This window comes from Selaginella moellendorffii, unplaced genomic scaffold, assembly GCF_000143415.4.
Source record: "Selaginella moellendorffii unplaced genomic scaffold, v1.0 SELMOscaffold_1, whole genome shotgun sequence".
NCBI classification, from domain to species: Eukaryota; Viridiplantae; Streptophyta; class Lycopodiopsida; order Selaginellales; family Selaginellaceae; genus Selaginella; species Selaginella moellendorffii.
The window spans coordinates 5291516-5316935 of record NW_003314262.1 but is presented as its reverse complement, the minus strand read 5'-3'; the positions used below and the strand labels follow the sequence as shown (position 1 = coordinate 5316935).

Sequence of the window (25420 nt, the reverse complement as noted above, 5' to 3'; positions counted from 1 at the left end):
GAACCCTAAAATAAGAACCCTAAAAACAGAGGATCTGGGTTTAAGGGGAAATTTCTATTGAGATTCTTTCTTTGTATTAAGAGATTCTTTCTTCTTTCCTCAGTGTTTCTTCTTCTCCAAGAGGCCAAACCTCCATCGCATGAAGAGATCTCTCAGCCACAATGGGCTCCATCGCAGCACCAAGAACAGCCCACTCATAAATCCATAGACGAAATGCCTGGGAGGATTCTTCTCGAGTATCGCTCCCACGGCTCTCACAGCGAATTCTTCCGTGGCGGTGGCCTTGCCGGACTGGGACGAGGTAGCTCTCTCGGCGATGGCGCTGGAGAAATCCTTGTAGAGCTTCCACTCGCTCGATCGAAGAGAGCTCGAGGCCGCGGCTCCAAGCTGGGACTTCACCGAGCCGGGGACGATCAACACCACCTGGATTCCCAGTGGCGCCAGCTCCACGCGAAGAACATCCGAGAGAGCGTGGACGCTGGCCTTGGACGCGCAGTATGATCCGGCCCAGGGGGTGGGGACGTAGCCGACGACGCTGCCGACGTTGATGATCCGGCCCTGCCTTTGCTCCGCCATGCTGGGAACCACTGCCTGGATCATCCTCAAAGTTCCAAAGACGTTTACTTGGAAAGCTCGCTCGATGTTCTTGAGTGGAAGCTCGGCTAGCGGCCCGATAGTGGAGAGCCCGGCGTTGTTGACAAGCACGTCGATCCTGCCCTCGTTCCGGAGGATGAGATCCACCGCAGCTCTCACGGATTCGTCGCTCGTCACATCCAGCTGAAGCGTTTGGATCCCCAGAGCTCGCAAGCTTTGCATGCTCTCCACCGGCTGGACGTCCGTGGCGTAAACTTTGAATCCCCGAGAGTGGAAGACTCTGGAGTAGCACGCACCGATTCCACCCTCTGCACAGCCAGTTATCAGCACCACTTTCTCGATCGCCATAGCAGAAAAACAAGGACAAAGCGGAAGAACTCTAGTACCTCGAGCTTGGAGGAGCTTAAAAACAAGAGATTGATCCTCCTAGGGACGCGATATTCGTAGCAGGATATCCACCTCGATCGAGAAGAACTTTGTCGCGATCGCTAACTTTTCCTCCTGGATGAAGATTCCCATGGTGATTCCTAATGCTTCTCTCGTCTCGAGCTCTAGGAAGAAGAAACAGTATTGCCGGCTACCAGTTCTTCGCTTGGAGGAGGCGCAACGATCGAGAGTGAACGATCCTCTTTCTTCACCTCTTCCTCCTCGCGGACATCCGGCAAAGTCTCCTCGTTCGCCGTCTGGTATGATCCATCCATCGTCTCCCAAATGCTGCTCGTAGTAGCACCACCGATCTTCACCCCAAATTCCAACACGCTCTTGAATTCCTCCCAGGAAATCCTCTCGCTCGGCAATTCCGGGACCCCGAGCTGGCCAACGAGCATCGCCACGACCTGTCCCATGGATGGCCGCTGCTCGGGCAAGCCCTGGGTGCACCACATCGCGATCTGGACGATTCTCACCATGGCATCCATGGAATACTTGCGGCCGAAGCGCGGATCGGCCATGGCCTCGATCTTGTTGGACCCTAGCGCCTCCCACGCCCACTCGTCGATCGACACGGGCTCCGGCGCGCCCACATTCACGCTGGATTGCATCCCTCGCCGGCCGCTGACGAGCTCCAAGAGGACGATCCCATAGCTGTAGACGTCGACCTTCTCCGAGAGCTGCCCATTAATCACATACTCTGCAAGAGAGAGAATAAGAACCCTAAAAACAGGGTACTTCAGCCTACCTGGGGCGAGATATCCTCGGGTGCCCATCACGGAGCTCACCACGACCTCGGCCTCCTCGTGGTGCGCGATCAGCTTGGCGAGGCCGAAATCCGAAATGTGCGCTCGCATGTCCTCGTCCAGCAGGATATTTCCGGGCTTGACATCGCGGTGGATGATCCTCACCTTGGCGCAATCTTCGTGGAGGTACTGCAATCCCCGGGCCACATCCAGCGCGATTTGGAGCCGCCGCTCCCAGTCGAGGAAAATGCCGCTGTCCCGACCGAAGAGGGCGCCCTGGAGGCTCCCGTTGGGCATGAATTCGCAGACGAGGAGTGGAAACCCTCGATCGATGCAGCAGCCGATGAGAGGCACGAGATTCCGGTGGCGCACCGAGCTGATCACTTGGAGCTCGTGGTAGAACCAGCGCTGGCACGTCGGGGTGCGATGGACGAGCTGCTTGATCGCCACGATCTTCCCATCCGGTAAGAACCCCTTGTAGACTCTTCCATATGCTCCTTGCCCGAGAAGATTGTCCGAGCTAAACCTCTGCGTGGCTTCTTCCAGCTCCGAGAACTCGAAAGTGGCAAGAGCGGCAGCGTTGGAGTTGCTCAAGCTCTGATGGATATGGTCGATGGAGATCGAATGCTCGCCTCCGGTATGTTCTTCCTCGGGGATCATCCGAGCTTTCTTCTCGGCTCTTCTCAGCCAGCAAGCCAGGCCGACGAAGAGAGTGATACAGACGATGGCGAGGATTCCTATACTCGTTCCAAGGATGGCCCAGAGCTCGCGAGCCATTCTAGAGGAGGATGTGTTACCCGAAATGCCCAAGGAGCTCGTGGTGTTCGCGTAGACTCGGATAGCCGAGATGGTTGGTCCGTGGTATGATCCAGCAGCGCCGCTAGTGTTCCAGCTCCCGGTTCCTCGTAGCTCCAGCTTCAAAGTTGAGGACTCTTCGCCAACTCGAGCTTGGAACTTCAGAACGAGAGGAACGAAGGGACCTCCAGCGACGCGGAAGACGTCCAGCTTCTCGTGCACACGCTGCTCTTGGAGAAACACGTCGAAGACACGTCTTCCGGGGGAATCTACAGTGTAGTTTTCGAGCTCGATGAAGTGGAGCTCGACGGCATAGCTCCCGGGCTTCAGGCATCGTCCATAGTAGGCGATGGAGTCGCCGCCTACTCGAGCAGTCGTGTAAAGTTCCTGGGTGGCTTCCACGAACCTCGAGTCAATCCCACTGGTGGAGGAATTCGTCGAGATGATCCGTGAGGAGGCGGTGGAACCCGAGAGGCTGATGGCCCAGGAAGCAGAGCTCGCTGAACAGGTCGGATTCCCGACAAAGTATCCCACTGAGGTATTCGCAAAGACGTCATCGGCCTGGAAAAAAAGGTGGCGGCTCGTCAAGATGTGCTCGGGGCCGCCTGCGTTGATCGCGAACGAGTCAGAGATTCTGTTGGAGGTGATGTCTGGCGAATGATCCTGCTGCTGCGAGCACGGCGGCTGCAAGCACAGGTTGTGGAGCAAGCCGGTGGAATTCAGCTGGTTGAAGTGGAGGTTTTTCTCGATGCTGGCGGCGTCGAGGATGCTCGCAGGCACTGAGCCGACGAGCAAGTTGTTGGAGAGATCCAGGAGCCGGAGCTTGCGAAGTTCGCCGAGTGAGGCTGGAATTTGACCGGAAAATCGATTGCTCCCGAGCAGCAGCCACTCGAGACTGGACATGCTTCCGAGCGTTTCAGGCAGCTCTCCATCCAGCTGGTTGAAACCGAGGTTGAGGACGGACAGATTGGGCATCCGAGTTATCTCCACCGGCAAAACACCTGTGAAGGAGTTGATCTGGAGGTACAGTCCTTGCAAACCAGAGAGCTGCTTGAAAACAGAGCTTGGAAGTGATCCCGAGAGCTGATTTCCCTGGACCTGGAGGACTTTAAGACTGGAAAGCTCCGAGAACGAGCCGGGAATGGAGCCAGAGATGGAATTGGAATGGAGCCGAAGCGCTGACAAGTTCCGGAGCTTACCGAGTTCGCTGGGAATGGTTCCGTTCAATCCCATGGAGAACAAGGAAAGCTCAACGATGTCACTCAAGCTACCAAGTGAGGCAGGAATGCTTCCAGCGATATCGGAGTTGAGCGAGAAATCCAGCACCTGTAAACTCCGAGCCTGTCCGAGCTGCCTGGGAAGGACTCCCTCGAGCATGTTTCTACCGCATCGAAGAGTTTGCAACGACCTAAGAGACCCGAGCGACTCCGGAACTTCACCTTGAAGGCGGTTGTTCTCCAAGTTCAGATAGAGCAGGCTGGAAAGTTGTCCGAGCTCAGCCGGTATCCGGCTCCGTAGACGGTTTGATCCGAGGTCGAGCACTCTCAGACTGGAAGAATTCCCGAGGCAGGCTGGAACCGGTCCCTGGAGCTGGTTTCTACTCAAGTCTAGATACTTGAGCGACGAGATTGTGCAAAGCTCTTCCGGGATGGAGCCCGTGAGCTGATTTCCTGCGAGCCCGAGGTGCCTGAGCTTGGAGAGGCTAGCTAGCTGGCCTGGTATCGGGCCACCGAGATGGAGCCCGTTCTCACTGAGGTCGAGATGCCGGAGCTGCTGGACTTGTCCGATGGATTCGGGGATGGAGATGGAAAACGAAGGCGACGACGACGTGGTTCTGGTGACTCGGAGGCTGTGCAAGTACCCGAGCTGCGACGCGATGGACAGGAGAATGGAAAGTGCCTGTGGAGTGTCACGGGACAGTTCAATGCCGGAGACGTGATAAGCAGCTGGAAGCGACGACTGGTTTCGGAGCACGCAGGTTACTCCCGGCCAAGTTGATGGTGGCGAGCAGGGATCATTGGCAGCGGCCGCGGCCCAGGAAATCGCAGGAATGGCTCTCAAAACAGCAACTTCCGATGGATCGGTCGCGAAAAAAGTACCTGCTGGAGCTGGAGCTGGAGCTACATCGCCATAAATCTGAGGTAGAGTGGATTCACTGTTGCTGCTACTGATAATCGTCGTGAACAGGAGAAGGACAACTTGGAGAACGGGATGACTGAATCCCAGCGCAAAACCAAACTTGGTCCTCATTTTCTGCGAGCTCACTCACTCACTGGGAAGAGGAAACCCGAGCAAGGAGACTCTTTAATGATCGATCAACATCTCCTCGCGCAGCGCGACGAGAGCGATTGAAATCGCAGCAATGCAACAAAGCGACAGTGGTAAGCTTTTTCTACTCAGCAGAGCTCCGCTTTTTGGAATTAAGACACTGGAAAATCGTCGGCAGATCGTCCGGAATTCGCCATTGCGACTTCGACGCGTGGGTTTCTCTGCCAATTCCCGTAAGCATCGAACAAAAAAAAACGAGGAGTTCTCTCTCTTCTAGAAAGTGTGGAAACTTTGAGTTTCAGGGGTAGCACAGTGATTCCGAGCAAGTCAAGCGCGAAAGAAGAAGCCAAGCCGAAATACTAGCGCGCATATTTTCTCTTTGTCGGTCTAGCGTCGGCGTTGATGGCGATGTACCACGTACGCTCTGGATGCTGACACGTGGACGGTCCACCTTTTATGTGTCTTTGAATTTAATTCTATTGGTGGACATGGCACCTAACGTTGTTGTCCACATCTTATCAAATTGTAAAGGTTCTATAATGTGCTGTGTAGTTTTTTTTTCTTTGAATAATCATGATTGTTTCAAATCAAAATAACTTTAGAAGAAACGTCTGTAAAAATGTTTATAAATACTTGTGAGACCACTTCTAAGTGTCCTGCTTTTGCCAATCTCTCTCATAGTCTCATAGTCTACTGCGGGCGGCGGTAGCGTTTCCAGTCTCGAGTGACATCACTGGCGAGACGATTCTCGTAGCTGGAGGGATTCCATGTCGTCCACTGTTCCGAGTCTTTTCAGCAGCGTCTGGGACTCAATGTTTGATCTCTGCGAAATGACGAGAAGATGGACGAAGACAACGCGATCATTGAGAAGAGAAACCAAAAACTTACAATAGCTCCGTTCTCTGTGAGGTAGCTCGCGAAGTGCGTGGGCAGGCACAAATCCCGGGAGGTGCCGCGGCCTATCCAAAGAGGCCAAAAGAAAAGGAGTTAAAAGAGTATGATCGAAACTAAGTTTGCTAGATTGTACCTGAATGACTTACACAGTGGCCTTGATATTAACTTCCCAAGAGTTTATCGAGAGCCTTGTCGGAGATCTCCACCAGAGTGTCCACTGAGGCGGCATTGGAAACTCGATGCGACCATATTTCTGCAAGGCACAAGAAAAAGAAGAAAAAAAAAAGCTTTTCAAGGAGAGAAGACGTCAGACTTACATGGACAGTCTTTTGCATTAAATTTTGCCTCTGGGCAGCATCGGAAACATCAATCCCAAGCGACTTTGCAACAGCTTGGGATGTTGCAAAGTTAGGGGGTCAAAGTTAGGATGTTGCAAATTTCATCCACATTTTTCTAAAAAAAAACGATAGCCCTCAGCTCCTAGAAGGAACTGATCCCCAATTCTCTCGAAATTTTCCTTTTGTTACCTGCTTGCGTGAGGAGTCAACAACAGAGGCGCCTCCCAATCCTAGCCTTTGAGCAAATTCGAGTAATATTTAATTATAACCATTAAATTAAAATAATTATTAAATCAATTTAATTTAAATGTATGTTCATGATCTTATAGTTTAAACCAATAGAAATTTATTTCATTAAATATAATATTGATGTTAATCATTTTGTAAGAAACAATTAGTAAAGAATAAAATAATTTATAAAATTAGTAAAGTTTTCAATCATAAATATTATGTGTTTTAAGCTGTTTCAAAATAAACTCTTTTTTTAAAGTGTTGTGCATTTTAATATTTTCTAAATAGTTGTAAATCAAAAATATAAATAATTGTTAATATATCTAGTGTAAAAACATACAAATATTAATTTAAAAATAATAAGTAATCAAGTTTTAGTAGTAATACATTAGAGATTAAATAATTTATTATAATAATTTACTTTTTGTTTAATAAATTTTTTATAATATATGGATGAAAATTCAAAGTCTGTTGTTTCTTCTCTTAATTCGTGGACTTAAGTGTCGAATTTCCAATTTATCAAGATTAAACATACATCTTAGATTTGTTGAGTTATTAGTATTTTTTAATTATAAATTTATCAATATAAATAATGAGTTATTAATTTTAGATTCCCTTATTATCTTCAAAAATAAGTATAAAAGTATATAAGTTTTTTAAATTAGTAACTAAATGCTTAAATTTTTTTATAAAGTAACTAAATTTGTTATTTTACTGATTTTATAAGTGTTTTCATTAAATCTGTTGTTGTTCATGAAATTCTACTTTGTTGTATAAAGATTAATAACCTTTGGGAAAATGACTTTAAACTTAGAACAGCTGAAGTAGGACATCATGCAAAATGTATCCTATATTTTTATAAAGGTTATTAGTCTTTATGCAATAAGCATCAATTTTTAGTAGTATTAAATTAAAATATAAATAATTTATTATATTAATTTTAATATTATTTTAATAATTACTACATTTTGGGAAAATAACTTTAAACTTAGAGTAACTGAAGCAATGCAAGATGTGTACTATATTCTCCCAAAAGTTGTTAGTCTCTATGCAACATACATTAATTTTTTAAAAGTATTAAATTAAATATAAAATAATTTATTATAATAATTTTAATACTATTTTAACAATTATTACCTTTTTTTATAAAATATTTTTATATATGGATGAAACTCAAAGTGTGTTATTTCTTCTTTTAATTTCTGGACTCAATGTCCAATCTGTAATTTATCAAGATTAAATATATATATTAAATATTTTAAATTATTAGTATTTTTTAATTATAATTTTTTATCAATATAAATTATGAATTATTAATTTTAGATTCACTTATTAATTTCAAAATTAAGTATAAAAGTATAAAAAAATTAAATCAGTAACAAAAAATTTAAATTTCTTTGTAAATTGACAAGATGTATTAATATTGTTTCATAAGCATCTTCATAATATTTATTATTATTCATGAGACTTTGTTTTTTCCCTTGAACTTGATTTTTTGCACAAAAGAGTCAATAACCAATGGAAAATCAATCAAATTTATTTACGTCGACATCTGTGTGGTCGTGAAACTTTAGCTTGAAATGATCACGAAGATTATCATTTTCATGTAACAGCTTGTGTCTAGAAGAGAATTAATAAAATACCTTTACAGACAAAAAAATAACATTTATTTTACTAATGTTTATACTGTTAATAACACCTTTATCAACTATTTAGGATGTAAGATGGGCTAAACAAGACTTAATCCCTTGATAAAGAAACAAAGAAAAAATCAGAAAAGTTTTTATATGCATAAAAAAAATTAAAACATGTTAAATATACCCTGGAAAGAAGAAATCTAGCATTGGTGAGCCGGAGGAGACAATTACCGATTAATCTTCCTTGATACAAAAATAAAAAGTAAAAGATAAAAAAAGCTTTTATACATAACAAAATGAATAGAAATAAATAAAATACCTAAGAATGAAGGAATCTGCTAGGGATGGCTTAGTTTAGTCAATTAAGCCCAAAGATTACTTTCAGGCCATAGTTTTGGAACACATAGTTAAAAAAAATTTATCAACTTTTTGTGTCTACTTTCTTTTTAAAATTTAAATAAAAAATTAAAAAATTAAAAATCAATTAATTGATTTATAAAATCCAAAAGCACTATTTTAACTGACTTGAAAGTTTAGAATAATCATATAGACACAGAAAAATGCATAAAAGAAAATAAAATTAATTAACTAACAGCTGGGCCGCATAAGACAATTGCCATTTGATCTTCCCTAGTACAGAAATAAAAAACAAAAAAAAAAAAAACTTCTATACACAGAAAAATGCATAAAAGAAAATAAAACATACTTAATATACTTAAGAAAGGAGGAATCCATTGCAGGTGGGCCGGGGCCAATCAATCCCCCCTGATATAGAAACAGAAAGAAAATTTAAGATAGGCTTCAAATACTCACATAAAGGAATATATATGCTGTGAGGATCTGCAAAGCTAGAGGTATCGACAAGAGGACTGGAGTCGAGCTCTGAAAAACCTTCAGTTAAATACAGCACTATACAGAGAACAAAAACAACCTTTTTTTCTCTCCTCCTCAGCACGCACATACATAAATGCCTGCCTGATCAAGTCCTGCAGAGTGGTTTGATGTTCAGTTTTGTATTTCATCCTTGGCAATCGTGAGCAGATCCGTCATCTCCACATGCTAAATCCAGAATAAGTTTGATATAGTCACTAGAACAAGTTCTTACTTGCCAACGAAGATGTTACCCGATGACTTCCTTACCGGCGTATAGTAGGTTTTCGGCATTACTTGATGCAACAACGGGATAAACACATAGCCAAAACGGCCATCTGTAATAAACTTGTAAATGTGATGAAATACTTAGCAAGTAGCTTACCTTGACTACAAATGATGCACAGCGCTTCATCCCTAGCCCGATCGTATAGACCGTCTGGTGTAGCCTCCAGATCCTGGACTTCACCTCCCACATTCTCCTTGTACGAGATTACCTCACGTTTTCTACGAGCCGCTTGCTTCTTCTTACCGGACTGCGTGTGCCGCGTCATCGCTCTCGCTAGAGCGCTGGGCGCGGCGCCGACGATCCGATGGCGCTGGCCGCTAGCCCTAAAAGCCTAAGCCTCAAACTCGAAAGTCCAGGGTTTTATATTCCCGCCAAAACCAAAACTCGTACGGACTATGCTCACCATGTCTTAAGAAGCTTGGAAAATGCAAGGGAGATGATGATCTAGTTCGTGCCAAATCATCAACCTTGAAAGACTGTACCTGGAGAGAAGAAGTCTGGACCAAGTGAAAATTCTTATCATACGTTTTAGTTGATGATGGAAGTCACACGGGAGGAAATGAGAATGACGATTATTGGCTACATTTTCAAGGCTAGTTGATCAGAGGGAAGGTGGAAACCCCACAGCGAGAGGCTGGCTGTGGCGTTTAGAGCGTTTTAAGTTACCATGGGATCCGATTGGTAGCAAGACTTCTTTGGATCCAGGGCACAAAGTCTCATAGTCTACTTTGGATCCCTCCAGCTACAACAATTGTCTCGCCAGTGATGTACGATGCGTCACTCGAGACTAGAAACGCTACCGCCGCCCCCATGTCGTCCACTGTTCCGAGTCTTTTCAGCAGCGTGTGGGACTCGATGCCTGATCTCTGCGCAAGAACGAGGATATGGACGAAGACAACGCGATCATCGAGGAGAGAAACCAAAAACTTACGACAGCTTCGTTCTCTGTGAGGTAGCTCGCGAAGTGCGTGGGCACAAATCCCGGCGCGACGCCGTTCACTCGAGTTTTTGGAGCGAGTTCCATCGCCAGCGCCTGGAAAGAGAGAACAACTTTAAAACCAAAAGAGAGGACAGAAAAGAAAACATTCAGACCTTTGTCAGTCCGAGCAACGCTGTTTTCGTGACGCTATACATGGCGAGGCCAGGGGAGGGATTATATCCGGCTATGGAGGAGATCAACACAATTGATGAGCCCTCTGATAGATGAGGCGCCGCCGCCTGTCCAAAGAGGCCAAAAGAAAAGGAGTTTAAAGAGTTTGATCGAAACTAAGTTGCTGGATTGTACCTGAATGACTTGCACAGTGGCCTTGACATTAACTTCCCAGAGTTTATCGAGAGCCTTGTCGGGGATCTCCACCAGAGTGTCCACTGAGGGATTTGAGGCAGCATTGGAGACGAGAATGTCGATGCGACCATATTTCTGCAAGGCACAAGAAGAAGAAAATAAAAAAAACTAAGCTTTTCAAGGAGAGAAGAAGTCAGACTTACATCGACAGTCTTTTGCATCAAATTCTGCCTCTGGGCAGCGTCGGAAACATGGCACACAACTCCGAAGGCATCGATCCCAAGCGACTTTAAAGACGCAACAGCTTCGTCCACATTTTTCTGGAAGCGGTCAGCTCCAATTTCGCCCAAAACTCACACCTCTTCTCTCAAAACATTCATTTTGTTACCTGCTTGCGCGAGGAGACAACAACCGAGGCGCCTTCCAATCCTAGCCTTCGAGCAATGCCAAATCCGATCCCCTGCGTGGACGCGGTCACAATCGCGACCTTACCGCGGAGCCTCGACGCTTCCACCGCTACTCGATCCGCCATTCCCAATTGCGCTGCCCTAGTAGCTCCATGGTCACTAACTAGAACTTAGAAATTTTCTCGAGCCTATCGCCAGCCTTTAGTTAAAATTAAAGCGTATAAATTAATTTTAAAATTTAAAATTCAAAAAAAGCTATATTTTTAAAGTTCGCTTGAGAGAGGTTTCGAACCTTTGACCTTGTGGTTAACAGCCACACGCTCTGACCAACTGAGCTACTCAAGCTTTATTTATTAATTAGAGGTTAATATATAATTATAGATAACTGAGCTTCTCAAGCTTTGTTATTTAATTAAAAATTTAAGCTAAATATGTGATGTATTTTATTTTATAAATTCGCTTGAGAGAGGGGTTGAACCTCTGACCTTGTGGTTAACAGCCACACGCTCTGGCCAACTGAGCTACTCAAGCTTTGATTATTAATTAAAACAAATCAACTAATTTATTACTTCGAGTTAACTTTTGATTTAATTGTAGCATATTCTAGATTCAAACGCTCTGGCCAACTGAGCTACTCAAGCTTTGATGATTAATTAAAACAAATCAACTAATTTATTACTTCGAGTTAACTTTTGATTTAATTGTAGCATATTCTAGATTCAAGCGGATAAAATTAGGGCAGAAGGCATGGCTATGGCAGTGGCGACAGTGAGAACACCGATTGAGCAATGGAGTTTCTCAAGAACAGTGTCTCGCCGCTCCTCACCTCCAACATTCAAGGTTAGCAAAAGCCATTCGCATTAAAATCATCTGGAAAGAGCCATTATAGATTGCCAAGGGCCTGAGCATTCGATGCGCTCGCGTTGGCGGTGTGGAGATCCCAAACAACAAGCGCATCGAGTCGTCGCTGCAGTACATCCACGGCGTGGGCCAGACGACCGCGCGCCAGATCCTCCTCGACTGCGCCATGGACAACAAGCGAACCAAGGATCTCTCCGACGCGGAGCTCACCAAAATCCGTGACGAGCTCGGCAAATACATGATCGAGGGCGATCTGGTAACGCAAAGTTCCATTTTCTATCAGAAGTCTTCCTTTCTCTCAAAAACGTTCTCTTTTCTTTTCTTTTCTAGAGGAGATTTAACCAGCTCGCGATCAATCACTTGATCGAGATCCAGTGCTACCGGGGTAAGAGACACCAGGCCGGATTGCCCGTGAGGGGCCAGAGAACCAAGAACAACGCAAGAACGCGCAAAGGAAAGAAGAAAGGTGCTGTAGCGGGCAAAAAGAAGGCTGGAAGATAGAACTTGCATTGTCTATGATCAAAATCACATCTCTCCTCGAAGAGAAAACACTTCTTTGGTGGTCACCACCAGAAAAGAAGCTTCTTGCTCGACTTCTACGTTTACAAGTCTCTGGAATCTGGAAAACTTTCCAGCTTCGCAAAGGAAGAAGGAAACACTTACCTGGTGTTTTGTTTTTCTTCGTTATCAGTGTACAGTAGATACAAACGCTGCTTCTAGCTCGCCGTGTGCTTTCTGGAGCGTTTCTTGATGAGCTTGGAAAGAGCTGCCTTGGCCTCGTCCAGAGTTTCCACCGGATGACCACCGTCGAATGGTAACCTCTGCACATTGAACTGCATAAGGGGCTGGGGAAACTTAGGAAACTTTGCCAAGCTTGAAAAAATACACCCACGACAAGAAACACGAGAAAGAAAAAGAAGAAAAGGCGAAGAATAGTACCTTGGATCCTTGGCGGACCCGGATATCTATGCCTCTGCTGTCGATCGAGATCACCGCTGCCTCGTCCACTTCCGTCTGGGTCTCGGCGGCGAGCATTTCCTTGAGTGGTCTCGAGAAGATCGCATTCAAGGCCTGCAGTCGTGTCAAGAGATGAAACTACATAAAAAAATTCTAGCAGTCAATGCTACCTTGAGTGTATCTTCATCGCCATCAGCAGCTATGACATCGGGCTGCACAGATTCGTATTCATCCACGCCCACCCAGGCTACAGTGCCAAATCCTCCCACGAAAAGGATGTCACTGGACCACCAAAATCGAGTTTTATCTTCTCCTACAAAATTCAACTCGCCTTTCCCGTACCTGATTCTCTCCATTTGATAGTAATAAAAGTTTCCCCACTGGTGTGAGGCTCCCTGCTGATGCTTTTTCGTGTATTGTTTATGCGCCCACTCCTGAAAACAACAAGGAAGATTGACATCAATCTTGACGATAAGGTGTACCTGCTTCTCAGATGGAAGAGGATATACATCTCCGAAAAGTGTAGCTCTAGCGTTCCCAAGGCCACTAAATCCAGGGACCTACAAAATAAATAAAAAACTTCGTTAGAAAAACTTATTATTTCCTCCCGCGACTGAAAACCTGAACAACGAGCGTGCACCGAGGATCAACAAGCAAATTCCTGGTGTGTATCTCCAAAGGCGAAAGAGAGAAAACTGGATCTGCAATTTCACAAGTCAATAGAAAGCAACCAGTTTGATCTACTTACGTCCGTGAGCATCGGCAGCAAAGTCCACCAAAGTTCCAAACGGATAGCCCGAGCGGCGGTGATGCATCCGTGACATAGTCGTACAAAGATGAGCATATCGAGCCTAGAAAGTTCTTTCATCTCCAAGTCAAAAAGAAAGCAAGGAAAAAGAAAAAAGAGGTATTGCCTGTTCCATAAGGTTCCTCACGGCAAGAGCAGGCTTTGGCAAACCGTGAGACGAAGTAGCGCTCTCTACTCCGCCAGAGATTGGTGTCCGAAAAAGACCGGCAGTGGAAGTCAGCTTGGAAGAATGCTCGCTTGCATTCTCTGGCACCTAAAAAATCCCAATCAGCATCAAAGAAAAACTTTTCGAGAATTTTTTCCTACCCTGGGGGCGGAGCGATCTTCCATCGGCACGAGGACGCCGTTGTTGTTGTTTGATCCCGCGGCCAGATCCTCGGCATTTCCCTGATCGCCAGAAGAAACACACAAACTGGTACCGAAAGGAAATCTCTGGCGAGCAAATCCAAGGCGCGCGTGGCCCGCTGTGCCGAAGCTCAATCGCGACAGGGGATGCTGTGACGAGGAAGACGATGACGCCGGCGACACTGCCGCGCCTTGCATCCTTGCCCTAAACCCTAAACCCACAAAAACCCGATTTTGTCCCGGAATTTGCGGAAGAACCCTAAAACAGGGAAAATTTGCGCTGGGCTCGCTCAGGTGGATCGGTCGCGAGGGTGGCGCAATCGAAAGCGATAACAGGAATGTAAGAGGTAAGAGTCCCGTCACTCCGGTTTTCGAAAGCTCTCTAAAAACTATGAGAAAGCACGAGAAGGTAAGCTGAGGCGGAGAAGCAGCGGAGAAAAATATCTCCTTTTGCAGCGTATCAAACAGCCTGGTGGATATGTACTCCAAGTATTGAAGCTTGGTGGAGGCCAGGAAGATCTTCGAGAGCACGCAGCTTGGTCTCTTGGAACTCGATCATCATGGGGTGTGTTGTCAACGGGAAAGCTCGCAAGCTTTGGATGAGAAGATCTTGTCGCGGACTTTTGTGGCGGCTCTCAAGTCCTGCTCGAGTTTGGCAGCTCAGGAACAGGGATTAAGAATCGATGGGAGGTTTCGAGCTTGGATTGAGGAAGAGTTTTGCACCAAGAGATCGCCAAGGAGCAACACTGTCGTCGCCATCTCACCCGTGGATATGTATATGAAGTGTGGAAGCATTGGCTAGGCCAAGAAAGATTTCGAGAAGATGGACTCGAGTTACAAAGTAAATGAAAGTTGATCCACATTTTAAAATGAACATTACAAAGTACTTAAATTAAATGAAAGCTGACCCACACTATATAGCAATATTACATAAGAAAATCTACCTAAAACACATAACTCTTGTCATTCTTGCATTTGTTATTGTTAGAAAATGTCTAGAACAAAAAATAAAATGGACTTGCAATTTTTGGTAAAACAAATTCCTTGTTTTTGGGCAAAATGTGGAGAAGGTTGTGAGTGTGTTGGGGGGAGGGGGGGGCGGAGAAGGCACACCAAAGAGGAAGGGGACCACTTGAAATGGTGGGGCAGAATAGTCCAGAATGTGTGGGGATGAAGAGTGACTAATGCATATATATATATATATAGGTAAAATAATCGAAAGAAATTAGTATATTATATTCAAAACCTAAATTTAGATCCATCAATAGCGATTTAGTCAAATTTACAAACATTAGGTTGCATGCATGAAACATTTAAAAAGCTAGCTATCAACACACATGAAGCACAGTAAAATGGTCAAAATGTGACTTGAACACACTTACGTGAATGGATGGACGCAGGCAGCGCCATCAGCATCACAGAGGAATTCGTGTTAGCTAACAAGTTTGACTTAATTTAATATTTACTGAATATGCTAGATGAATATGCATTTTATGAAAAAATTTCAATATATTGATATCTGCACAAAAACCCTGAAATCCTTAAAAGGGGAATCCTAGACAGTCTCACTGCAGCATACCTTTGCAGCTCGCATGAATGGCTTCCTTCATACACTCATATCATTATGGTGGCCATGTTCTGATATACAGGGGTCCTATGATTGCAATTTGTGGATGACAGGAACTTATCGGCTGGAAGGAAGACAATCTGATTGTAAGTTTTAGCAGCTGAAGAGAAAAAAACTTGAGAGGACCATACCATAACTTGCTGGATCAAGTACTTACCTTGCTCAATGGAAATGAAGAAAAGCCGAGCGCACACCTCCGTCCTTCCAACGCGAACAATGCAAAGAGAAAAAGAGAGAAGCCGGTGCGAGAAAGGATATGCTACTCTTCACTTTCTGTGAAAACCTGTCGGGGGCATGTTGGAGAAGTGATGGAAGGTGAGAGCTGAGCTATCCTGGTTCGAGTTGGATCAAACAAGACTCATCAAAGCAAGGATTTCAAAGCTTGCAGCAGCCACTGTCATCATTACCAACAGTAGAGCCAAAAGAGAATGACCGCATATCACAACCAACACCTGAAAGAGAAACCTCTTGTAAACTCTCTGAGCACAAGCTTGCGAGAGGACGAATATACCTCGAGCGATTCGGCATTATAGAGGAAGTGCCAACGAATTTCGAAACCCTTAGAAAAAGTGGGGAATGGCCTTCACCTAGTTGCGAGGGAGGCCTATCTGCTCTCACTCCCGATTCACGTCGCTAGTGTAGGTCGAGCTCGAGAGAAGAGAAAATCAATCAATAAGTCGATCCATCACTTGCAACGATCACGCTCAGTTGTAGTAAAAAAGAGAAGGCGAGACAATGCCGAGAAAGCTTCGAAATCCTGGCCAAGTTCTCAAGCGTAACTTGGTGAAGAAGAATTACCATTCCCCAAAAAAGGCCCTTCCAAGCTGCATTGTTCTTAGAATCATTGCCACCACCCTTGCAAAAAGAACAAAAACGATGGCTATGTTTAATAACTTATCAATTAGGGCTTCTTTGTCTATTTCTATTAGAAACTTCTCTAGGTCACTAACCTCTCTGAGAATGGCATGCAAAAGGGAATTTATTGGCAGTATTCCAATTGAAATAATGGGAAAGCTGTTGAAGCTCAAGGACATGAATCTAGAGAATAGCCATTCCAAAGGAGTTTGGACGCTTGAAAAACCTTCAAGTGCTTAGTCTCTCTCTTGGCAATTGCTCACTGGTGCAAATACCTATTGGTAGTCCCCACTAACATGATGGGGATATGGGGATCATCACCAAGACTTTCTGCAAATCAAGGGACGAGAGAATATGGGCTAGGAATGTGTTTTTTGGACGACTACTCTGCTGGACTTGTCATCTAACTCCTTAAGTGGAGAGGTTCGACCAAGCCTTGGAGGGTTAATCAGTGTTCGATATCTCAACTTGTCACACCACAACATCTATCATATAAGCTCCCCAGAAGACTCCGCAGATGTCATACAATTGCTTGTACGGAGAGATTCCAACGGAGTTTGAAGAGGTGAACACTTTGTCATCACTCAACCTGTCATTTAATGAGCGGGGGTGGCCAGTTCAACACATTCCTAGCTATGTTGGGAACCCAAGCTTGTGTGGAAGGCTGCTGAGAAAAGCATGCTCTCAGCAAAGTGATCCAAGTTTCAATCTTAAGGATCTGGATCAAATAAGCAAGATCTGGATGGTAGAATGATGGCTGCTTCTTTTGGCACGTAATTAGTATACCAGCCTTGTTTGCATGGTGGTCACGGAGAATAAACTCGTGACTAATAAGATGGTCACAACGCACAGTCACTTCCCCGTAAGATATGTGTGTGGTAAGGCATTCATGCGAGCTTTACATGTGAATGACAGGCTTCTCGCTCTCCGCTTTCATTTTTTCTCTCCCTTAGTAGAGAAAGATAGAAGGCATGCTGGAAGGCGAGACCTGACAGTCGGATCAATCAAAGTGAGAATCAGCAGGCAGTGTTGTAAGCCAAAGCAGCGAAGCAAATAAAGAGTGAGCGTTTAGACTACGACAAAGAGTATGATGTCCGGAGAGCCCTCAGCGGTCAACCGTCTTGCACACTCTTGCATTTTTCTAGAATGAACAAAACAGTCATTCTTGCGGAGGCAGACTCGCGGTGCAGCGCTTGCCAGATGACTTCTCCATTTTGGCCATGATGGATTGCGAGAGCGGCATGCTGTTGCAGACTTATAAACGCATGCAAGCTTAAGCGTTGTTGTTGCATTTCTAAGTTACAAACATAATCAATAAGAACATTGATATAGATTATTATTGCTTCATTTCGAGTCCCTTATTCAGGAGTACATATACTTGCATTGCAGCTGCGCTCCTCTTCCCTGGAGCAAACAAATCATGAGAGAAGCGTGAGAAGAAAAAAGAGAAAGATTATAACCTTTGAACGTTGAAGCTCAAGGGCAGCACTGAGGGAGGAGTTGTTTCACCAAGGGGATGCTGCAAGAGCAAGTGGGCGGCAAGCGACTGCAACACTCTGCGATTTTGGTTGGATCGCCCATAGCTCTTATGATGCACCTCACAATGCCCTGGAGATTGGGTAGGGAGCACGGCGGGGGAGCAAGCTGCGCGGGAGCAAGTGTCGCAACCATGGCGAGCACCAGGAGCATGAGCAGAACGGACCTTGCAAAAGCCATGGATGGGAATCGAGAGAGGATAAGAGAAGATGATGGCTTGGTGTTTTGGATTTGCTGCTTATATACACGGAAAACTGGGACTCCACCAAAATTTCGCGGGCCAGCAGTAACGAAGGCCGCTGAGTAAAGCATGCTCTCAGCGACGGTGATCAAGTTGACAATCCCGAGGATCTAAATCCATGGTGGGACTTCACATAATTTATTATTTTCTTATAATAATTACATTTTTTAAATCTTTTGGCATATAATCATAATAATATATTGTAATATAATATGATTAATCTTATAATTAATCTTATAATTATTTTGACTACCGTGCCAGCTTATGCCAATTGAAGCACACTACGCTGTCAATCCCTGTCAATTGTAAGACCCCTTAAGCACGGGCATTATATAATGGCAAACGTGAGATGAGCCGTGCGGTCTAGAACTTCTTACTCACGCTTTACGTGTCATTGTAGAAATAGCATTTGTGAAAGTAAGAAGCTGAAGAAGAAGAAAGATGCGCTAGTGGGGCATAGGAGTGCCAGATTGGACATCTTGTGCCCTCTGCTTACTGAAATGGGAACTCTGGCAGTTGGCATGAGATAGATATGCCGTGAGCGCTGCATGCGTGGCATTGGATAGAAATCCATGGAGAGGGGAGGGGAGGGGAGGGGGGGGGGGGGGAATTGACGCTCCAGTCATGTGCCGATTATGCTGTATAGATTCATATTGGTGTGGGCTAGTAGGTGCATTGCCTGGAGCCCCAGTATATAAGCGGGCAGAGTCTACACCTCCTTTCAAAGCAACCAATCCAGGCATCTGGAAAAAAAGCATATCAAGGGGTGGAATTGTCAAGAATTTAGAACACTTGGATATGGTTGCAGAGTTGGAGAAAGTCACGGTTGGTTCAGATGTCAACTGAACGCACTGGACAGTAAACCCTGAGAAGACTCTGCTCTTAGCATATGGACGTGGGAAAAAGATGCTGCAGCCTCTCTACTATGCTGGACAAGAAATCAGCAAGGCTGGAAGCCAGGTATCCAGTCTCGAGTGGCAGCACAACAATTTTGACATACAGTTGATGTTTTGAAAGAAATCAGCAAGGCTGGAAGCCAGGTATCCAGTCTCGAGTGGCAGCACAACAATTTTGACATACAGTTGATGTTTTGAAAGATCCTGTGCCTCACTATGGCCTAGTCCTTGTCGGGGTGATCCCATGATCCAGGTGGTGGTTAGGGTGGTTTGGCGAGTTGACCTTCCAGATGGGGCTTCCCACCATGGAGAGCATCCATGAGGTTATTTCAGCTGATTCATTCTCTTGGGTTCAGGAGCTTGGCTGCTGCCCAGGTTGCGTCTTCATTATCATCTCCCTATGGCTGCAATTGTGCAACGATTGGGGCGGTTCAAGGGTCGACCTCTGTGATCTGCACTATATATTCCCATCCGACCAGCAGATGAGATGATATTCGTGCTTCGACCATTCACATGTTTGGCATGTGAATCCCATTATGTAAAGATTGATTGTCATGGAGGGCTTTTAACCACTCGCATATAGTTCCTGAGACCACATAGACCCAATGGAGAGCTAGTGAAGCCTCACTAGCTTTGTTGTCCTAGTTCAGCTCTTCCCAGTATGACACTGGAGTGGTTGTGGTGTGGGGATCCTCCTCGACCACTCCATTCAAGCCACTCTTCAGTATCGAGACTTACAACAATCTCCAAGAGGTTTACACTGTTGCGAAGGTTGGGCTTTACTGGTGGATGCAGCAAAGAGAAGAGTCCAAAACAGAGTTTGCAACACTTGAAAGACCAAGACATGTATGGTCCGGTATCCTTGGAGCAATTCAAGAACTATTAGTACATGTTACAGGTTTGGGAATTTCTTCTTGAGCTCCACAATCTGCTGCTCCAGAGGGTGATGTCTCACGAATCCGCTCGTCCAAAGTGAGTGAAACCGTTGTTCCCTAGGTAAGGCTTCACATACCAGATGTAGTAATTGTGGATGGAGCAATCGTTTTTTTAGCAGATGTTAAAAGTTCTGCAAAAGTTCTGTCCTTATGGTCACAAAATGCTCAATGGTGTAGCTTGCATGGGCTGAGGGTTGGTGGCGTGGTGATGATGAAAGTTGTGCAATGTTCTTGTAGCGGTGGTGGAGTGGCGCTGGTCGTGGAATGTTCAATGGAGTTTGGGTAGTCATGGTCTGTAGTGGCATGCCTGGGGTGGCAGGATGAGGGTGCCCCTGAGGTGACACTCTTGCAATTGTGTTTGTAAACGCTAGTCACAGGGTTGGCCATGGTAGGGTTGATAGGGCTGCACTCGTTGCCGGTAATCAACGGCAGTTCACTTGTGAGTTGAAATTTTCCTTATGCGGACTCACCAAGAGGAGTCCACAATTCTTCGCCACACCCATCCTTCAAGAGATGCGCTTTCCAGCTGGTACCCATAGGAGCACAATGACGCCATATCCATCAACACAAGACATCCAAATCTTCGCTGAGAGGAAAGCGCTTCGCCGCCATAGCCCCACTTCGCTCCTCACCACACCACATCGTCTAGGAGCCCAGCGCCAGCGCCGATAGCTTGAAGAAATAGTTCTACTCTTTTATTTGATGCAAGCAATAATTGATGAAGTGGTAAGCGACAAGTTCTAGAGTTTGTTGGAGATCCGAGGAGATCCAGCGGAAGCGATCCACGTAATGGTGGCGCAAAGCATTTGAAGCACGCTCACTGCCAAGATTTGTGTGTCGCATTCTCAATCTCTGAGAGTGATCCAATTGCTTTTTCAGCCTGTGTCACCTTAACGCTAAAGCCTGTGAGGGGTTTCATTTTCGATGTACCTTGACAGCCCCACCGCCACCACAGAACGCTACCAACAACGCCAACACTGCTACAGGCCGTCGTCCTCTACGCTTGAACTTCCAAAGTTTTTGTTCCTCTCGCACAGTGGATGCAAATCCTTTCCGAGGAAGGAATCTATTGCCTGCTGTCCAATCCAATCTGCAGCAACTGAAGCAGCGATCGGTGTTAGTATGCGTTGAAATCAAAAGAGCACTCACAACTCTTAGCATAAATCGAACGCTGGAGACCGACCGATGATGAGCACTAAAGCTACTCCAGGAACACGAGAAGGATTTGCAAATCTTTCCAGGGGCAAGCGCACAAAGAACAATTCTTCTTTCACAACGCTTATTCTGTGCTATAAACGCAGAAACACGAATAACTCCCTAAATTGCGGAAGAGCCCTAAAACAGGTCGCTTAGGGTAGCGCGATCGAAAGCGATAGAAACAGGAATGTGGCACAGCCAAGAGGTAAGCGGCCGGTATTCGATGCCAAGGAAGCTCTCAGAAACTATGAGAAAGCACGACAAGGTAAGCTAAGGCCAAGCGTGTCCATCCTCGTCGCTGCTCTCAAGGCCTGCGGCGTATCGAGGGATTTACAAGCCGGAAAGAAGATCCATGCCGAGCTTCAAGGCGATCAAAACGCCGGAGAAGAAAGTTCTCAGAGTTCTAGAGATTTACCAGCGGAGAAAAATATCTCTTCCTTTTGGAGCTGCAAGAACCGCGATGCCGCAGCCAGCATTTGCGTGTCAAACAGCCTGGTGGATATGTACTCCAAGTGTGGAAGCTTGGCGGAGGCCAGGAAGATCTTCGAGAGCATGGTCCATCGCAGCTTGGTCTCTTGGAACTCGATCATCATGGGGTGTGTTGTTAACGGGGAAAGCTCGCAAGCTTTGGATCTCTTCGCTCGCTTGCGAGAGGAGAAGATCTTGTCGGCGGACTCTCGGACTTTCGTGGCGGCTGTCAAGGCCTGCTCGAGCTTGGCAGCTCAAGAACAGGGATTAAAGATCGATGGACTTGGAGTTCTCGTCAAGGTTTCGAGCTTGGATCGAGGAAGAGTTTTGCATGAAGAGATCACCAAGGCCGGGCTCGAGAGCCACACTTTCGTCGCCAGCTCGCTCGTGGATATGTACATCAAGTGCGGAAGCATCGGCGAGGCCAGGAAAGTTTTCGAGAAGATGGATAGCTCTCGAGACGAGGTGGTGTGGAACTCGATGATCCTGGGACTGGCGCAGAGCGGGCAGGGTGGAAGTGGGTTGGAGCTGTTTGATCGCATGCAAGAGGAGGGATTCACGCCGAGCTCACGGACTTTCGTCGCTGCTATCAAGGCTTGCTCCAGCTTGAGTGGTCTTCGTATGGATTCTGTGAAGAAAATCCAGGCTCAAGCGCGAAGAAGTGGCTGCGAGCTCGACTTGTTCGTCGGAAACTCGTTGCTTGACGCGTACGCGAAGTGTGGATCGGTCCAAGAAGCTCGCGAGATCTTCAAGAGGATGGAAGTGAAGGACGAGGTGACTTGGAACTCGATCATCCAGGGGTTTGCATCGAGCGGACAAGCAGCGCTGGCCCTCGAGATCTTCTCTCGGATGGAAAAAGAAGGATCTATCAAGCCAACTTCGCGAACTTATGCCGGGGCCTTCACAGCTTGCTCGAGTTTGGAGGACGATCAACGAGGACTGGAGGTTTACTCGCAGTTCCAGAGAGCTGCGATCGATCTGGACGCTTGCGTCGCGAGAGCTCTGATAGAGATGCTGGCCAAGTTTGGAAGAACAGTGGAAGCTCGCAGGATCTTTGAGTCCGCGATCGGGTCCTGCCGCGACGCAGCGATTTGGAGCTCCATGATCACCGGATACTCGCAGTGCTGCGAGGGAGAGCTCGCGTTCCAGCTCCTCCTTCGCATGATCGACGAAGGCATCGATCCACAGCCTCCAGCTCTGATCGCTGCTTTGAATTGCTTCGCCAACGTCGCTGGGAAAGAAAGAGAGGCAGGTGGCGGCAAGAAAATACCATGGCTGGAGCGAGGGAGAGTTCTTCACAGCTTTGCTCGAGCAACGGCGATGGATATGAACTTGGAGAACAGCCTCGTCAACTTTTACGCCAAGTGTGGAAGCATGGAAGAAGCGAGCGTGGTTTTCCACGGGATGATCCGTCGCGACGTCGTCTCGTGGACTTCCATGATCTTGGGACACATCCACAGGAAAGACGCGGAGAAAGCTCTGGAACTTTTCCAAGAGATGGAAAACGATGGTGGCCTTCTTCTCGACGCTCGAGCTTACGCCGCCGCTGTCACTGCTTGCTCAAGCCTCGCAAGAGAGGTCGATCGAAGAAAACTTGCTTTGGAGCGAGGCTCGCGGATTCACTCGCGAGCCAGGCAGCGAGGCGTCGACTCGGACGTGTTCTTGGAGAACACTCTGGTGGATTTCTACGCAAAGTGTGGAACCATGGCTGCTGCTCGGGGAGTTTTCGAGGAGATTAGAGCCCGCAACGTCGTCTCCTGGAACGCTCTCATCATGGGATACGCTCTAAACGGCCATGGCGAAGAAGCTCTGGATCTTTACGCTGGAATGCTGAGAGAAAAGCTGGAGCCGGATGCCGTGACTTTGATCGCTGCGATCAAAGCTTGCGTGTCCCTGGGATCGTCGTCGAGAGAGGCTCGTTGGCTTGAACAGGGAAGGATATTTCACGGGAAAGTCTTGAGGAGTGATGGTTTTCAGCTGAAAGCGTCGGTTACAAATACGCTGCTTGACATGTACGCGAAGTTCGCGAGGATCCTTTCGGCGTGGCAGCTCTTCGACAGCATCCCGCAGCAAACCATCGTCTCCTGGAACTCGATCATCATGGGAAGCTCGCAGTGCGGCCAGCCGGAGCGAGCTCTCGGCCTCTTCCAGCAGATGAAGCTCGAGGGGTTCGTTCCGGACTCGAGAACGTTCATCGCGGCTTTCACCGCTTGCGGCGTCCTTGGAGAGCAGGAAAGAAACAAGATCGACGATGATCCAGGCGAGCGAACTAAAACTCTCTCAAGTGAAGAAGAGTTCTCCAACTTCTCGGGGAGAGCTTTTCTCTCGACAGGAGTTTCTCTTCACAGCGAACTCGAGGAAACCCTCGGCCGCGAAGTCGAGAAGGATGTTTTCGTGGGAAGCGCTCTCGTGGACATGTATGCTAAGTGTGGTAGCATGGCTCTCGCGAGGCAAGCTTTCGAGAGAATGGCGATCAAGGACGTGGTTTCTTGGACGACGCTGATAATGGGATACTCGCAAGCACAGGATGGCGAGCAAGCGCTCAAGCTCTTCGCGGCAATGCGGCAGGAAGGATTCACTCCCGACTCTAGGACATACATCGCTGCTCTAAACGCTTGCTCGATCCTCGCATCTATGGAGACCGGGACGAGAGTATCTCTTTCAGATCGTCCAGCTCTGCTCGTCAAGAAGAATTCGCTGAGAAGAGGCCTGGAAATCCACTCGCAGCTCGAGGAAGATCACAAGAGCTTGGATACTTATCTCGGGAACACGCTGGTGGACATGTACGCAAAGTGTGGATTCATGCCTGGATCCCAGCGAGCCTTTGATCGAATGCTCCATCGGGACGTAGTTTCATGGAGCGCTCTCATACTCGGCTACGCACTAACCGATCAATCCTCGCGAGCGCTCGGACTCTTCGCGTTGATGCAACAAGAACACCACGTCGATCAGTGTCGTCCAAACTCGGCCACTTTCGTAGCAGCGCTCAAGGCTTGCGTCTCCTCGTCCAACTTGGAAATAGGACGAGAGATCCACTGCCAAGTTCTCGATTCCTCCGGATCATCGCTAGAACACCAGGTGGCAAACTCGCTCATCGATCTCTATGGAAAGTGTGGAGCCATGCACGAAGCCAAGCAAGTTTTCGACTCCATGAAAACCAAGGAGGTGGTGGCTTGGAACGCTTTGATCGCTGGATTTGCTCGTCAGGGTGACGCTCCAAGCGTTCTTGGGCTCTTGGAATCCATGAAAAGGGAGCGAATCCAACCGAGCGGTGTAACTTTCCTCCACGCTCTTGGGGTGTGCTGCCATGCCGGGCTTGTGGAGGAGGCGAGGGAGATCTTCCAGAGCATGAGCTGTGACTATGGAATGGAGGCGCGGATGGAGCATTACACTTGCATGGTGGATTTGCTGGGGAGAGGCAACCATCTCGAGGAGGCGTTTGCGATGGTGGCGGGCATGCCTTTCCAGCCCGACGCAAAGGTGTGGATGACGTTCTTGGGGAATTGTCACAAGTGGGGCAATGTGGAGTTTGCCAAGGTTGCTTTTGATTCTCTCAAGGAGATGGAGGATGAGGACTGTGCTGCCTACATTTTGATGACCAATCTTTATACTTCGAGTGCATTGAATTTTGAGACTTAAAAAAAGAGAGGATTTATTTATCAATATACTGTTAATAATTATTGCATCTTTCATTTTGCAAAGAGCGGACGGATTGTTATTGTTAAAATCTTGTAATTAGATAGTCATGACACCACCTTTGATTTAATAATGACTTTGTAGAAGTAATATTAATCCTTACAAAATCAAAATATGTTGCCAGAGGTAGTGTTATTGAAGATGGCCAAATTTCTAACTGTTAATTAGTATCAATAGCATGAATTATATTGTTTTCTTTTGAAATTTTTATCAAT

At 46.6% G+C, this 25420-nt stretch overlaps 6 protein-coding genes, 2 long non-coding RNA genes and 2 other non-coding genes across 12 annotated transcripts; 3 read left to right on the top strand and 7 right to left on the bottom strand.

The window, feature by feature from the left end:
* Positions 1–39: 39 nt before the first annotated feature.
* Positions 40–853, bottom strand: LOC9663248 (NADPH-dependent 1-acyldihydroxyacetone phosphate reductase). The gene has a single exon (XM_002961696.2). The coding sequence runs from the start codon at positions 814–816 to the stop codon at positions 100–102; it is 717 nt and encodes a 238-aa protein (XP_002961742.2). The 5' UTR covers positions 817–853; the 3' UTR covers positions 40–99.
* A 149-nt stretch (positions 854–1002) lies between these two features.
* On the bottom strand, positions 1003–5018 carry LOC9663247 (probable LRR receptor-like serine/threonine-protein kinase At1g56140). The gene is made up of 2 exons (XM_024687451.1): positions 1772–5018; positions 1003–1723 (listed from the first exon to the last, which is right to left on the bottom strand). Exons 1-2 carry the CDS (start codon positions 4812–4814, stop codon positions 1146–1148), a joined length of 3621 nt encoding a protein of 1206 aa, XP_024543219.1. The 5' UTR covers positions 4815–5018; the 3' UTR covers positions 1003–1145.
* Positions 4837–5350, top strand: LOC112350742. The gene is made up of 2 exons (XR_002993871.1): positions 4837–4945; positions 5011–5350. It is a non-coding gene; the product is annotated as an uncharacterized LOC112350742 (long non-coding RNA).
* A 4241-nt stretch (positions 5351–9591) lies between these two features.
* On the bottom strand, positions 9592–10936 carry LOC9646898 (short-chain dehydrogenase/reductase SDRA). Its single transcript, XM_002961692.2, has 6 exons — positions 10765–10936; positions 10580–10696; positions 10377–10511; positions 10184–10309; positions 10023–10124; positions 9592–9957 (listed from the first exon to the last, which is right to left on the bottom strand). Exons 1-6 carry the CDS (start codon positions 10906–10908, stop codon positions 9808–9810), a joined length of 774 nt encoding a protein of 257 aa, XP_002961738.1. The 5' UTR covers positions 10909–10936; the 3' UTR covers positions 9592–9807.
* A 118-nt stretch (positions 10937–11054) lies between these two features.
* On the bottom strand, positions 11055–11128 carry TRNAN-GUU. Its single transcript has one exon. It is a non-coding gene; the product is annotated as a tRNA-Asn (tRNA).
* Positions 11129–11240: 112 nt separating this feature from the next.
* Positions 11241–11314, bottom strand: TRNAN-GUU. The gene has a single exon. It is a non-coding gene; the product is annotated as a tRNA-Asn (tRNA).
* Positions 11315–11501: 187 nt separating this feature from the next.
* On the top strand, positions 11502–12247 carry LOC9663244 (30S ribosomal protein S13, chloroplastic). Its single transcript, XM_002962196.2, has 3 exons — positions 11502–11623; positions 11673–11900; positions 11975–12247. The coding sequence occupies exons 1-3, from the start codon at positions 11531–11533 to the stop codon at positions 12143–12145; spliced, it is 492 nt and encodes a 163-aa protein (XP_002962242.1). The 5' UTR covers positions 11502–11530; the 3' UTR covers positions 12146–12247.
* Positions 12130–13985, bottom strand: LOC9663243. Of its 3 annotated transcripts, none has more exons than XM_024685484.1 (9): positions 13716–13985; positions 13516–13662; positions 13350–13452; positions 13223–13302; positions 13084–13161; positions 12944–13035; positions 12772–12883; positions 12584–12715; positions 12130–12489 (listed from the first exon to the last, which is right to left on the bottom strand). In XM_024685484.1, exons 1-9 carry the CDS (start codon positions 13950–13952, stop codon positions 12361–12363), a joined length of 1110 nt encoding a protein of 369 aa, XP_024541252.1. In that variant the 5' UTR covers positions 13953–13985; the 3' UTR covers positions 12130–12360. The 3 variants fall into 3 exon arrangements, with proteins under 3 accessions (XP_024541252.1, XP_024541258.1, XP_024541264.1); XM_024685490.1 differs by having other exon boundaries at positions 12130–12477; XM_024685496.1 differs by having other exon boundaries at positions 12130–12465.
* A 3559-nt stretch (positions 13986–17544) lies between these two features.
* On the bottom strand, positions 17545–17964 carry LOC9646897. The gene is made up of 2 exons (XR_002993583.1): positions 17697–17964; positions 17545–17640 (listed from the first exon to the last, which is right to left on the bottom strand). It is a non-coding gene; the product is annotated as an uncharacterized LOC9646897 (long non-coding RNA).
* Positions 17965–21185: 3221 nt separating this feature from the next.
* LOC112349970 (pentatricopeptide repeat-containing protein At2g40720-like) lies at positions 21186–25210 on the top strand. The gene has a single exon (XM_024685306.1). The coding sequence runs from the start codon at positions 21543–21545 to the stop codon at positions 25146–25148; it is 3606 nt and encodes a 1201-aa protein (XP_024541074.1). The 5' UTR covers positions 21186–21542; the 3' UTR covers positions 25149–25210.
* The last annotated feature ends 210 nt before the right edge of the window (positions 25211–25420 follow it).

What these genes read in the sequence shown, in the direction of transcription:
- LOC9663243 (XM_024685484.1), bottom strand. Translation starts at nt 13,952, where the DNA reads ATGCAAGGCGCGGCAGTGTCGCCGGCGTCATCGTCTTCCTCGTCACAG. An exon ending in CTCTTCCATCTGAGAAGCAG is followed by an intron (nt 13,036 to 13,083) that starts GTACACCTTATC and finishes TGTTGTTTTCAG; the next exon opens with GAGTGGGCGCATAAACAATA. An exon ending in TATCAAATGGAGAGAATCAG is followed by an intron (nt 12,884 to 12,943) that starts GTACGGGAAAGG and finishes TTGGTGGTCCAG; the next exon opens with TGACATCCTTTTCGTGGGAG.
- LOC9663247 (XM_024687451.1), bottom strand. Translation starts at nt 4,814, where the DNA reads ATGAGGACCAAGTTTGGTTTTGCGCTGGGATTCAGTCATCCCGTTCTC. An exon ending in CCGAGGATATCTCGCCCCAG is followed by an intron (nt 1,724 to 1,771) that starts GTAGGCTGAAGT and finishes TCTCTCTTGCAG; the next exon opens with AGTATGTGATTAATGGGCAG.
- LOC9663244 (XM_002962196.2), top strand. Translation starts at nt 11,531, where the DNA reads ATGGCTATGGCAGTGGCGACAGTGAGAACACCGATTGAGCAATGGAGT. An exon ending in CCTCACCTCCAACATTCAAG is followed by an intron (nt 11,624 to 11,672) that starts GTTAGCAAAAGC and finishes GAGCCATTATAG; the next exon opens with ATTGCCAAGGGCCTGAGCAT. An exon ending in ACATGATCGAGGGCGATCTG is followed by an intron (nt 11,901 to 11,974) that starts GTAACGCAAAGT and finishes TTTCTTTTCTAG; the next exon opens with AGGAGATTTAACCAGCTCGC.
- LOC9663248 (XM_002961696.2), bottom strand. Translation starts at nt 816, where the DNA reads ATGCAAAGCTTGCGAGCTCTGGGGATCCAAACGCTTCAGCTGGATGTG.
- LOC112349970 (XM_024685306.1), top strand. Translation starts at nt 21,543, where the DNA reads ATGTACTCCAAGTGTGGAAGCTTGGCGGAGGCCAGGAAGATCTTCGAG.
- LOC9646898 (XM_002961692.2), bottom strand. Translation starts at nt 10,908, where the DNA reads ATGGCGGATCGAGTAGCGGTGGAAGCGTCGAGGCTCCGCGGTAAGGTC. An exon ending in TTGTCTCCTCGCGCAAGCAG is followed by an intron (nt 10,697 to 10,764) that starts GTAACAAAATGA and finishes GACCGCTTCCAG; the next exon opens with AAAAATGTGGACGAAGCTGT. An exon ending in TGATGCAAAAGACTGTCGAT is followed by an intron (nt 10,512 to 10,579) that starts GTAAGTCTGACT and finishes TGTGCCTTGCAG; the next exon opens with AAATATGGTCGCATCGACAT.